Source organism: Eimeria necatrix, genomic scaffold (genome assembly GCF_000499385.1).
Source record: "Eimeria necatrix Houghton genomic scaffold, Enh_scaff35, whole genome shotgun sequence".
In the NCBI taxonomy this organism is placed as follows: Eukaryota; Apicomplexa; class Conoidasida; order Eucoccidiorida; family Eimeriidae; genus Eimeria; species Eimeria necatrix.
In genome coordinates, this window is record NW_013655347.1 from 133795 (window position 1) to 146294 (window position 12500).

Here is a 12500-nt window from a genome sequence, read left to right on the forward strand (position 1 = left end):
CCCGGCCCCCCCCGGCGCCCCCCCCCCTGCCCCGACTGCCCCCCCGCGGCCAACAACATGCCCCCCACAACCCCACCCATGAACACCCCCCTCGCCGGGGCCCCCATGATGCCCCCCATGATGCCCCCCGCACGCGGACTCGGCACTGAGCCCCTCGGCATGGCCATGGGCATGGGCATGGGCCCCATGACTGGCTACGGCTACCCCCCCATGATGGACTCCACGCCCGACTTCCCCGCCTTCAACGAACCCATGGGCTACCCCACAGACCCCATCAACTCCATCCCCACCATGAACAACATGGAAACTCCCTTCGAAAACACCAACTACCGCAACCTCGCCCCCCTTGACATGCCCCCCTTCTTCCCTGACACCCCCATGAGACCCACCACCATCCCCACCCCCTTCAGCTTCGTCCCCACTCCTCCGTAAGTCCCCCTTAATAATATTAATAATAATAATTATTATTATTATTATAATGAGCTGCGTTGGTCTGCGCGGCACTCGATTTGGGCTGCTTTCTGCTTTTGGGAACTGCAGGATGGCTTTCTAAAGGCTCGAAGTGGACACTGCTCGGAGTTCTCCATTAACTAGCCCGACTCTGTTATTTCATTTTATTTCCATTTCCCATTTCGCTCTTTTGCGTGGCGCTCTGAACAGAGCGGGTCGGCCTTCGCGAACCGCGAAGGCAGAACCCTCAACTTCTTTTCTCAATCTTTCAAAGCACTTGGGTGTGAACAGTGGCACGGCTAGTTGAATACTCAGTGGCTAGCTGCTTTCTGGAGTAGACTTTAGACCCTAAACCCTCATATTTGCAAAAGAAGAGTACATAATGGACTTTCAGAAGTGAAAATGTACTTCTATAAGCCGCAATTAGGAAGTCGAGAGCCATGAGCAGGACTGCTTGCGATAAAAGCAAGAAAACGCCTTCTGGAACTTCGGCTTCTTGCGCATGCAAACCAAGAAAGATATGAGCTGTTGACAGTTTGAATAAACAGATACTTTTGTCTCAGGAAAGAAGAAAAGAGTTCAGGGAATACAACTTCTTCTTCCCTTCGTATCTGGAAAGTGTCAATAGCCGGGAGGATCAGCTGCTGCTTCGCACATTCCGATGCAGCTTTCTTTTTGCACGGACTGCTGCTTCTGAGAATGAACTTTGTTGCACTTCGCTTGCAGGACAAAGTATGAGTTTTAAAGGTACAAGTCTATAGGTAAAAACTCAGCCGCATCTACTGATGTGCTATATTGCTGCCTTTTGCTTCTACAGAAACTGCACTGCCCTTGCCGGCCTGGCTTCTTTGAATGTTAAGAAGTCCAGATGCACACATATATTAGAAAGATTTCACATTTACATAAATTAAACCAATCATACATTCATTTGAATTGACACCTCGCACTTTGTTTCATGTTGTGCAAAACGAGAAGTGCTCATCTGTTTGATTTGTCTGATGCAACAATTGAGTTCACGCCGAGCTGTTTCTCTTTAATTCGCCTTTTTAATCGGGGAAATATTATTTGCAATTAAGATTTCAGTTTTAAAATCTCGGGCTTGTGCATAGTGCGTTTGATCGGTTGCTGCTGCACTTGGCAGTTGATGCAGCTGCGTCCTCGAGAACCAGCAAAGCCGCCAATACAACAACAGGTATTCCTAAAAACAGTTTTTTTCACATTTAAAAAACAAAAAGCAGCATAAAGAAATACAGTTTCTCGTTCGAGGAAGATATTTCAAGTAGCCGGTGCAGCCTGACTCTGTAGAGTCTTCAGCAGTTTCAGAAACAGAACACCAAATGCAGCAGATTCTCTTGAAACTCCGTGGAAACTGAAAGCACACCTCCTTTTTAAAGAGGAAAAGGGAGTGGGGAATGCACTGAATAGTACAATATGAAGTTTTCCTTAGTTTGAATTCACATGAAGAGAATGCGAGCACGATGAAACACGTTCGGAACAGACTCAGGAGGCCTCTCCTTTCCCCTTTCCATTTGAATTTATATTCTTTGTATTTTATTTTGGGTAATGGGACTGGAAAATCTGGTTGTCGAAGCACAAAGAAAGGAGCGAGAAGTGAAGATGAATCTTCGTGGTGCTCGTGCACACTCGATCGTTGCTGCTGCCAGCGGGTATTTCGAACCAGAGTCAGCACACTACACTTTTTGTTAAATTTTTCGGTTTTAAGTATTTTAAAAGGCGAAGAGCTGCACGGAAGTGTTCAGGAACATGGATTTTGGAGAGCGCATCAGCGCGGAAGGGAGGAGTGGCGCTGCGGCGGGGAAACTGCCCGAAAGTGTGTTGTCCTTCGTTATTTCTGTGTTAAAAGGACTCAAAAAATAAAATAAAGTTGAATTTACACTTTAGTTAGAGAAAGGAGCGCTGCTGCGGGTGAGGAGCGAAGATGTCGCGTTTGGACTTGCAGGTGACCCGGGGTGCGCGCTGCGGAGCGCGGCCTGGGGCCGGAGCGGGGAAAAAGCCGGAAAAGAGAAGAGGAATTAAAACAAAAGGGGAAGTTGAAGAGATATGCAAAAGGAGAGAAAGAAAGGGTTTTGTTTGCGTCGAAAGATAGCGAGACGGCGAGCGCCTGCGGCGCAGGCACGCACCGCCGGGCGACTGTGCAGGCTGCTGCGCCTCTCCTCCCCGCGGGGGGGGCCGTTCGGCGGCTGCTTTCGAGCGGAAAGCGGGGAAAGTTGGCTGCAGTTTATGTTTTTGTTGCGTTGAGAAAGAAAAGGCAAGTCGAGGAGCAAAGGCAGCAGCAAGCATGGCGCGCGCAGCGGCAATAGCCGGCTTCCTGGCCCTGGCCGCGGGGCGGGGCGTTGCACTGCCGACGGTGAACACGGCGGCGCACCCCGTGGAGTGGGAAGAGGCCGCCACAGCAGTGCCGACTGCAGCACGAGAAGCTGCTGCTGCAGCAGTTTCGCTGAACGAGGCCATCAGCAGCAGCAGCAGCAGCAGCAGCAGCATTCCGCGGATGGTGGAGGCGGCGAGCGAGCCGCCGCAGCAGCAGACCGCCGTGCAGGAGGCCGTCTTGGAGGCGATCATGCGGGAAATGCAAAACATTTTCCGAAACACTTTAACAGTTCCTGGTTGGGAGACGATGGACACTGCCGCGGACTCGGTGCGGCAGATCGTGGCGCGCGTCCGCGAGCGCCTGACCACTGGTCTCGCGGACACTGACACCACTGGTCTTCCCCTGACCACCGCCGCAGCCCTCCGCGGAGTTACTACGGACTTTCTTCGGGAAATTATGGTCCAAGAAGCTGTAATTGAGACTCTTTGGGCAGTGCTGCGGGACGCACAGGCCCGGCCGTGGGCCGCCAGCGAGCAGCAGGCGCTGCACGTGGCCGCCGCGCAGGCCGTGCAGGGCTTTCTGGAGCGCATGCAGGACCGGCTGAGGTCCACTGGTTTCTCTGAGGAGGAGATCTTCCGCCTGATGCCTCGCCAGCGGTCTTGCGCGCGCGAGGGGGCCCCCGGGGGGCCCCCCGGGCTCTTCGAGGCCTGCGCGGAGCCCAGGAACCTGGGCAAAAGGGGGGCCCCCAGCTACGGGTACCCTCTCTACTACCCCAGCTACCACTTCCCAGCCTTCTACAGCTACCCCGCCTTCGGCTGCAGCAGCTGCAGCAGCAGCTGCGGCTACTACGGCGGCTGCGGCTGCGGGGGCCCCTACTGGTCCAGCTGGGGGTACTACAGGGGCAAGCACCGGCGTCTGGGGGAGGGAGAGGTGGCCGAGCCCATCCCGGGGGCCCCCGGGGGCCCCCCGGGGGGCCCCATGGGGGCCCCCATGGGGGCCCCCATGGGGGCCCCCCCCCTGCTGGGGGGCCCCAACTTCGAACCCGCGGGCTTCCACCTGCCCGGCGAACAGCCCCGCAGCCTCTTCAGCAGCAGCTTCTACCCCGCCTTTTACCCCTCTTACAGCTACAGCTACAGCTACCCGTACAGCTACAGCAGCAGCAGCAGCAGCAGCTACAGCTTCCCCTACAGCAGCAGCAGCAGCTACAGCTTCCCCTACAGCAGCAGCTACAGCTACAGCTTCCCCTACAGCAGCAGCTACAGCTACAGCTTCCCCTACAGCTACAGCTACAGCTACCCCGCCTTCTATGGGGCCCCCCTGTACCCTCTCTACAGCTTCCCGCTGCTGCGCTACAGGGCCTGGGGCCCCTGGCGCCGGCTGGAAGTCCCGGAGCTTTCTCCCTCTCAGCAGTCCACTGCAGCGCCTTCTGAGGCCTCCCCCTCCACTGGGAGGTCCACTGGTCTCTTCCGGCGCGCCGGCGTGACCACTGGGGTGACCAGCGGGGTGACCACTGGGGTGACCACTGGGGTGACCAGTGGTCACACCAGCGGGCAGTACTACAACGCCCACTCCCAAGTGCCCGCTGAAGCTGCTGTTTACTCCAACGAGCAGCAGCAGCAGCAGCAGCACGAACAGCCCCTCTGGGACACTTCTTACAACTGAGCAGCAGCAGCACACACCGCCACCAGGCGGCGCTTTCCAAACAACTCTCCTTAATTCCTTCCTTTTCTGCAGCAGCAGCAGCAGCAGCAGCAGCAGCAGCAGCAGCAGGGGCTATTAGGCGGGGCTTGAGCTTCGAAAGGGCTTTTAGGCTAGTTTAGTTCACTGCTGAGCTTTTCAAATTAGTTCAAATTAGTTTTAATTCAAATTAGTTTTAATTCAAATTATTTTAATTCAAAAAGAATTATTTGAAATGAAAATAAATTAAAAACTTCGGAAAGAAACGAAACGGAAATGCAGCAAAGGCTGCAGCAGAAGAACTGGTGCTGCACACGTCGAGAAAGCAGCAAAGTTCAGAACCAAATTAATGCACAAGACAAAAATATAAAATATAAATATAAATATAAATGTAAATATAATTAAATATAAATATAATTAAATATAATTAAATATAATTAAATATAAATAAAAATGAAAAATAATAAATATAATTGAACTTCTTTTGATGGCCACTGTCTTTGTTCTGGTACTTTCTAATCGCGGGCTTTTCACTAAAAGCCAAACTTGAATATTGAACTAACTGGACCCAGTCCTGCTGCTGCTGCTGCTGCTGCTGCTGCTGCTGCTGCTGCTGCTTCTGCTGCTGCTGCTGCTGCTGCTTCTACAGGTATTGAAATTTGAATACAGTTCTTAAGATAACTTCTGCTGTGGTAGACAAAGCTGCACGGAAACGCTGCAGCAGCGGCGGGCTGCTGCGCAGGCAGGCGTGCAAGAAGTGGCGATCTGTGGGTTTTTTTTGGCTTTTTTTTCGCAAATTGAAAATAAAAGCAAAAAATAAATGCAAAAGAATAAAATGGAAAGAAAAAGTTGCAATTTGGAGGGTTTGGAGGCGAAAAGCTCGCAGTTGGCGCTCAGATCCGCTGGCTGAGGCGCTTGGCCACGGTGCGCAGGTGGCTGTACACCTTGCCTTGCGGCTTTCCCAGAATCAAAGAACAAATGGAATGTCTCGCCAGTTTTATGCATTCAAAAGATCCCAAAATGTGAATTTTTCTTCCTGCAATTACTATTCGAGTTCGGGTGGCGTTTTCAATGGCGAAGCGCGTGGAGCCGTTGCGCCCAGTCAGCCGCCCGATGCACCTGCGGAAACCTCGGGAAAGCGCAGCCATTTCGACTTCTTTCGAATTTCTTTTTCTTCTTTTCGAATTAATTCCACAAATTGAAACTATTCGACCCTTTTAAATCCAAAAACGACACAAAAACACCCCCAAACACTGCAGCAGCACCGCAGCAGCAGCAGCAGCAGCAGCAGCAGCAGCAGCCGCCTCCCCAAATTCAAATTCAGCCCAGCCCACCAACCACACCCACCCAACTTCAAACCAAACAAATAAAAAACAATAAATAATAAATAAATAAATAAAATAAATAAATGAATAAATAAATAAATAATGAATGATTGAGTTGCTGCAGCTGACCGGGAGAAGTGGGCGCCTGCGAGGCGCTTGACGTCTTGGACTTCGAAGGACTCCAAGTACATGTCTTCGAGTCTCAAAAGGGCCATCGCGTCTCTGAGTTCGAATCCCAAGAGGAAAGCTTTGACATAATCTGCAGCTTTGGCGAGTCTGGAGAGGTCATCTCCCTGCTGCAGCAGCAGGGCCCCCGCAGCAGCAGCAGCAGCAGCAGCAGCAGCAGCAGCGGGGGCTGCCCGCAGCTCCACGCACCGCCGCCGCAAGTTCATCCGCACCTGCAGCCGCAGCTGCAGCACCAAAGGCCTTATCAACTCCACCCATTGCTGCCGCAGCGGACTCAGCCGGTGCTGCGGCACTGCCAGCCTCCGAATAAAAGCATCTTCTTTATTTGCTGCTGCTGCTGCTGCTGCTGCTGCTGCTGCTCTTTCCTTCCTCCGGGGGGGCCCCCTCTGGGGGGCCCCCCCAGGGGGGGCCCCCGGGGGGGCCCCCGGGGGGGCCCCCGGGGGGGCCCCCTGGGGGGCCCCGTCGGGGTGCATGGGTTCGGGTTCGGAGTCGCTTTGGTTTGCTGCTGCTTCCTGGGGGTCCAGCCGGCGCAGCAGCTGCGCTGCTGCTGCTTCCATTGCTGCTGTTCCCGCGTCCGTGAGGGCCCCCTCTGCTGCTGCTGCTGCGTCTTGGGGGGCCCCCCCCCCCTCATAGGGTACAGCTTCGGGCCTGCTGCGGGGGCCCCTGCCCCGGCGGCGGCGCACGGCGGTGAAGCCCTCGGAGTCCATTTCAAGTTGGGCAAAAGTGGAGAATTTCGAAAGCTTTTTGCGGCTTTTATTTCATAATTCTCTTTTTAAAAAGTTTGGACTTGCGGGGAATCGAAAAAGGAGAACTTTCGAAGCAGAAGGAAAGACTTCAGCCAGACGGGGGCCCCGGACTTCAGCCGCCAAGTGCCCCGCTGCAGCCCTCAGGGGAATATTTGCTTCAATAGTTCTCTCCAATTCAAATTAAATCAAATATTCCACTTTTTAAATCAATTTCCACGCAAAACGTCCATTCTATTCCGCAAACAAGACCCCCACACTCTGGGGCTGGCGCCCGCGGGGGCCCCTGCATGTACACCGCGACAGGGGGGGCCCCGGGGCCCCCCTTGCTGAACCCTCGTGAACGAAAGCGGAAGAATTCTTCACTTTCTTCCTCTTAAGTCAAATATTTGTCTAAAATTTGTTCTTTTATTTCATTTTGGAAATAAAAATAGGAAAAAAGGTATAATTGAAGGCCCCCTTCGGCCGTTTGCCTGCGGGAGCTTCTGGGGGCCCGGTGTCTGTTGACCTTTTCCGTGGAGCTGCAGTGTACTCATCCCCCCCTTTCCTTCCATTTTCATTTATTTCTTTTATTTCTTTTATTTTATTTATTTTATTTATTTTGTATTTTAAATGCCAAAAGGATTTTCTTTTCCCGTTTTCCTGGGCCTCCTCAGCCCTCTTCCTCAACCAGCAGCAGCGCAACCCGAGATGGCGAGCAGTTCATGAATAAGGCGCCAAGTTTGGCGCCTTCTGCTTTATTTTATTATTAGTTTCAATTAATTAATTTATTATTTATTATTTTTTTCTTTTTATTTATTTTTAAACGCGGAACTCCATGAGGGCCCTCCATTCCTCCCTTCTGCGCTGCCGACGTATACAAGAGGGGCCCCAGCCCAGTACCCTTTCCAGCCCCTGGGGGCCCCCAAGGCCCTGCCCCAGGGGCCCCCTGGAGGGCCCCCCGGGGGGCCTTTGGGGGGGCCCCCAAGGGGTTCCTCTGGGGGGCCCCTTGGGGGGCCCCCTGGGGGGCCCCCTGGGGCCCCCAGCCCCTGTGGGGGCCCCTTGGGTACTGCGGGGAAGACAGCTGCGTGCGGGCGGCTTGGCTAGCTGCTTGCTGCGCTGCAGCAGCAGCACAGCTAGCTGTGCTGCAGTGCAGCTAGCTGCTACTCGCCCGCAGCTGGCAGAAGTTGCTGCTGCTGCTGCTCGGCTGCAGCAGCTGCAGCAGCGGGGGATGTTCGAAAACAGGGGCCCCTGGCAGCGGCTGCTGCAGCAGCTGCACAGGTACTCTGTGCCGCTGCTGGCTAGTGGGGAGCAGCAGCTGCTGCAGGTGTTTGCTGCTGTTGCTGCAGCAGCAGCAGCCACTTCGTGCCCCCCGCCGTCCGCTTATGAACTTGCTGCTGTGCTGCTGCAGCACCTTGCAGCAGCAAGTTCTGCTGCAGCATTTACCCCCGGAGGGCGGCTGCTGCTGCTGCTGCAGCTGCAGCAGCTAACCCACCTCAGCAGCGAAAGCAGCACTTTCGCTCTGCTGCAGCAGCAAGCCCTGCTGCCCATAGTGCCGCAGTGCCTGCAGGCGCTGCAGGCTGCTGCTGCTGCTGCTGCTGCTGCTGCTGCTGCAGATGGCGCTGTGGCAGGCACTGCTGCAGCACGAAGCAGCAGAGCTGATGCAGCAGCAGCAGCAGCAGCAGCAGCAGCAGACGATGCTGCAGCAGCTTCTTTGTCAGCAGTTGTGGCTAGCCAGCCATTTGCTGTTATTGAATTGCTAACAAATGCTGGGGGGCCCCCCCTTGCAGAAGACAGGGGGGCCCCCCTGGAGGGTCTTGTTGCTGCTGCTGCTGCGCTGCTGCAGCTGCAGCAGGGAGAAGCCGAAGTGCATGCAGTGTTTGCCTGCAGCAAGCTGCTGCTGCTGCTGCAGCACGCGCGAGAAGCAGCCGGGCCAGCCCAGAGCAGCAGCAGCAGCAGCAGCAGCAGCGGCAGCAGCAACGCTAACAACGGCAGCAGCAGCAGCAGCAGCAGCGGCTACTCCTGCACAGAGTGCAGCAGCTACATAACCAGCAGCAGCAGCAGCAGCGGCGCCCAAAGCAGCAGCAACGATAGCAGCAGAAGCAGCTACAGCAGCAGCAGCAGCAGCACCGTCAGCGACAGCTGTGCCAGCAGCAGCAGCAGCAGCAGCAGCAGCAGCAGCAGCAGCAGCAGTGTCTCTTTTCTCATTGAAAGATGCCTGCGCTGTTTGCTGCGGGCCCCGCTGCATGCGTTTGGCGCTGCTGCAGCAGAAGTGGCATTTGGGGCTTTGGAGTTTTTGGAGAAGTCAATTAAAAAAGAAAAAGCAAAAATAAAAGCAGCAGCAGCAGCAGAAGCAGCAGCAGCAGCAGCAGCAGCAGCAGCAGCATATGTAGGCCCGCATTTGGAGAGACACGAGCTGCTGCAGCAGCTGCTTGCTGCTGCTAAGCAGCATGCGCAGCAGCAAGCAGCAAAGAGAGCAGCAGAGCTGCAGCCGAAGGAACTCATACATGTTGTTGCTGCTGTGAGTCCTAAACCCTAAACCCTAAACCCTAAACCCTAATTCCGAAACCCTAAACCCTAAACCCTAATTCCGAAACCCTAAACCCTAATTCCGAGACCCTAAACCCTCGCCATTTTCACTGGCTGCGATTTTGCGCCGGGCTCTCGCCCCTCACTCCAGCCCCTTCTGCTGCTGCTGCTTCTGCTGCTGCTGCTACTGCTTCTGCTGCTGCTGCTGCTGCTGCTGCTGCTGCTGCTGCTGCAGGCCCTGCGGACTGGCAGTGCTGGCAGCTACTGGATGCCGGCGGTGATGCGGCGCTGCTGCAGTTTGCGAGGTGGGGTTTTAATTTGAGGTGTATGTACACCTCAGAGTTTGCAGTTTGTGGCGCTGCAGCAAAAGGAGCAGCAGCAAAACACTTCTTTGCTGCTGCTGCTGCTGCTGCTGCAGAATTGTTCTCTAAAGACCAACGCGCCTTGCTGCAGGTGGCCGCCGGGGTGATGAGCAGCAGAATGGCAGCAGTGGCGGCCCATCCTGCTGCTGCAGCAGCAGGAGCTGCAGCAGCAGCAGCAGCAGCAGGAGCTGCTGCTGCGCCTGCAGCAAAGAAGGAAGGAGGAAGAGGGTCTGGCAGCGAGCTGCTGCAGCGGAGAGAAAGAAGGGCCCAGGAGCTGCAGCAGCTGCAGCAGCTGCAGGAGCTGCAGCAGCTGCAGCAGCTGCAGCAGCTGCTGCAGTCCATTTTGCTGCTGCGGCTCTTCGAGCTGCCAAAGTCCTCAAATGTTTCTTGGACTTCTGGCCGAGCTCATTTGTCTTTTTATTTAAAAGAAAAAACAAAACCCAAATTGTTTTTCGAGTCTTCTTCATCTTACTGTCCGAGGCTGCTGCGGCTTCCTTGCTGCTGCTGCTGCTGTCTTGCTGCTGCTGCCATTTCCTTGTTGCTGCTGTCATTCTCGCGTTGCTGTTCTATTCGCGTGCTGCTGCTGTGCTGCTCTTTTGCTGCTGCTCTGCTTCTCTTGCTGCTGTACTGCTCCTCTCGCTGCTGTTTCGTTGTTGCTGCTGCTGCTGTGCTGGTTGCTGCTGCTTTATTTCTTTTGCTGCTGCTTCATTTCTTTTGCTGCTGCTTCATTTCTTTTGCTGCTGCTGCGTTTCTGCTGGACTATTTATTTGCTGCGCTGCTTTTAGAGCCAAGTGCGAAGTCAGCAGCAGCAGAAGAGAAGCTGCAGGGAAGGGGAAGCAGCAGCAGGATCTGCAAGGGGGCGGCGTGGACTGAAACGGCAGCAAAATCGCCGCCTTTCGAGCCAAGAATAGAAGCATTTGAAGCAAAAATGGAATATTAAATGATTTAAAATGAATGTCGCGTTTAATTGGAAGGAATTCCGGAGGTTTCCGGTGGTTTCCGCGCTGCGGCGTTGGGGTGTATAGGCAGCTCGGCTGCAGAAGCTGCACGCGGCGCCGGAGCGCCCGACCGCGGACTTCAGTTGATTTCTTTTGGAAATAAAGTTGAAAGCGAAAATGGAGGCTGGGGCTTTGAAAGTTTTCTCGGAATTGAAGAAACATGAGTTTTCAGAAGAGGTTTCCGCCGCGCTGTTCGCGGGCGCCGCGCAGGCGCTGGACCCCCGCGGGAAAGCTGAACTGCTCGCGCTGCTGCAGGAAGAGTCTTTGGAAAAAAAAGAAGAATTCGAAAAAGAAATTTCTTCTCGAGTTCTTCTTTGTCTCGCGAAGTCTTGGGAAGTCGTTTGCGCCTGTCACCGCCGGCGCGGCACGCTGGAGGCGCAGCTCTACGGCGCGCAGCTTCCGCAGGTTTGTGTTGCCTTTGAAGTGGCTTTCGTAATTTAAATTCAATTTAAAATGAATTTAAAATGAATTTAAATCGAATTTAAATTTGTTTTAATTCAATTAATAGTATTCCTCTTTGAATTCGGTCCGAAAGCCGCGCTGCAGCGCCTGCAAAACCCGATTCAACAAAAACTTGAATGCATGCAGCAGCAGCAGCAGCAGCAGCAGCAGCAGCGCGAGAAAGCCCCGACCCGTGCATGCATGTGCTGCTGCTTCAGGTGTACATTGCTGCAGCACAAAAGTGCCTCGAAGCAGCAGACTTGAAAAGCTGCTGCTCCTCTCTTTCCAAGTGCAGCAGCTCCCTTGCTGCTGCGCTGCAGCTCGACGACCGCCTTCTCCGGTATTCCCTTTTGCTGCTCCTTCCACTTTCCCGCTTCCAAGCGCACAATACCCGCTGCTGCTGCTGCTGCTGCTGCTGCCGCTGCTGCTGCTGCTGCTGCTGCTGCTGCTGCTGCTGCTGCTGCGCTGCTGCTGCTGCTGCTGCTGCTGCAGGAGCGCAGGGTACTTGCACGGGAGAGCTTCTGTGAACAGCATTCGCCTGCGTTGGGCTGAGACTTGGTGAGCAGCACTTTTTGTTTTTTGAACTTCAAAAGGACTTTTATTTTAATTTTTTTTAGGACTAAAATGCAATTAAAAGAAAAAAAAGAAATCCACAAAAGACACGCCGAGCCGCTGCAGCAGCAGCTCGCCGCCTGGCTCGCGGCGCCTCCAGAGGCAAGTGCAGCAAACCAGCAGCAGCAGCAGCAGCAGCAGCAGCAGCAGCAGCAGCAGCAACAGCAAAGTGGCATTTTGTTTAATTAAATGTATTTCTTCAGTTTGCTGCTTCGAATGTTTTGGGACTTTGCGCTTTGAGTCAAGAAGCTTTTAATGGCGGCGCGTGGAGGCCCGCTATGCTGCTGGCAGAAGCAGCAGAAGCAGCAGCAGCAGCAGCAGCAGCAGCAGCAGCAGCAACTGAGGTAAGTCTCGTGAAGTCCGTGCTGCGCAGCAGCAGCAGCAGCAGCAGCAGCAACTCGTGCTGCTTCGCCAGTGTACGTACACCCCAGAAGAAGGCCCCGGACTCCGCAGCGCCCGCGCATGCGCAGCAGCACTTGCGGGAGATTGCTGCTTCCAGTAATTTTAATTTTAATTTTAATTTAATTTTAATTTTAATTTTAATTTTAATTTAACTTAATTTTAATTTAATTCATTCTTTGCTGCTGCTGCTTGTTCAAACAGACTCAAAGACATGCAGCAAGCAGCAGCAAAGCTGCAGCAGGCGCTGCTGCTGCTGCTTGCTGCTGACCAGAAACACTCCCCCCTCTACTGGCATGTCTTGGCCCTCAGCTGCTGCGCCGAGCTCGCGCTGCAGCAGCAGCAGCAGCAGCAGCAGCAGCAGCAGCAGCAGGACAGGAGCGAAAGGTAGTTGGGATATTTTGCTTTTGTAGACGGAAATATTATTTATTTATTTTATTTTATTTCCCTTTTTAAAGCAGCAGCTCAAA

At 54.1% G+C, this 12500-nt stretch overlaps 5 protein-coding genes across 5 annotated transcripts in view; 4 read left to right on the top strand and 1 right to left on the bottom strand.

Annotated features, from left to right (window-relative positions):
• ENH_00047090 (56 kDa gametocyte antigen, related) overlaps positions 1–432 on the top strand; it is a gene marked incomplete at both ends in the record, with an annotated part of 1540 nt that extends 1108 nt beyond the window's left edge. Inside the window, one exon of the mRNA XM_013585547.1 lies at positions 1–432. Within this exon, the coding sequence (XP_013441001.1) occupies positions 1–432 (432 nt within the window).
• Positions 433–2749: 2317 nt separating this feature from the next.
• Positions 2750–4441, top strand: ENH_00047100 (82 kDa gametocyte antigen, related; the record flags this gene model as incomplete). Its single annotated transcript, XM_013585548.1, has 1 exon — positions 2750–4441. One exon carries the CDS (start codon positions 2750–2752, stop codon positions 4439–4441), a length of 1692 nt encoding a protein of 563 aa, XP_013441002.1.
• Positions 4442–5349: 908 nt separating this feature from the next.
• Positions 5350–6674, bottom strand: ENH_00047110 (hypothetical protein, conserved; the record flags this gene model as incomplete). The annotated part of the gene is made up of 2 exons (XM_013585549.1): positions 5350–5575; positions 5911–6674. The coding sequence occupies 2 exons, from the start codon at positions 6672–6674 to the stop codon at positions 5350–5352; spliced, it is 990 nt and encodes a 329-aa protein (XP_013441003.1).
• A 1246-nt stretch (positions 6675–7920) lies between these two features.
• Positions 7921–10453, top strand: ENH_00047120 (hypothetical protein; the record flags this gene model as incomplete). Its single annotated transcript, XM_013585550.1, has 4 exons — positions 7921–9210; positions 9454–9523; positions 9637–9952; positions 10366–10453. The coding sequence occupies 4 exons, from the start codon at positions 7921–7923 to the stop codon at positions 10451–10453; spliced, it is 1764 nt and encodes a 587-aa protein (XP_013441004.1).
• A 242-nt stretch (positions 10454–10695) lies between these two features.
• Positions 10696–12500, top strand: part of ENH_00047130 (hypothetical protein, conserved) — a gene marked incomplete at both ends in the record, with an annotated part of 4400 nt that continues 2595 nt past the window's right edge. The window contains 5 exons of the mRNA XM_013585551.1: positions 10696–10983; positions 11238–11359; positions 11512–11577; positions 11873–11989; positions 12235–12417. Of these exons, the coding sequence (XP_013441005.1) occupies positions 10696–10983; positions 11238–11359; positions 11512–11577; positions 11873–11989; positions 12235–12417 (776 nt within the window). The remainder of the gene's footprint in view (positions 10984–11237; positions 11360–11511; positions 11578–11872; positions 11990–12234; positions 12418–12500) is intronic.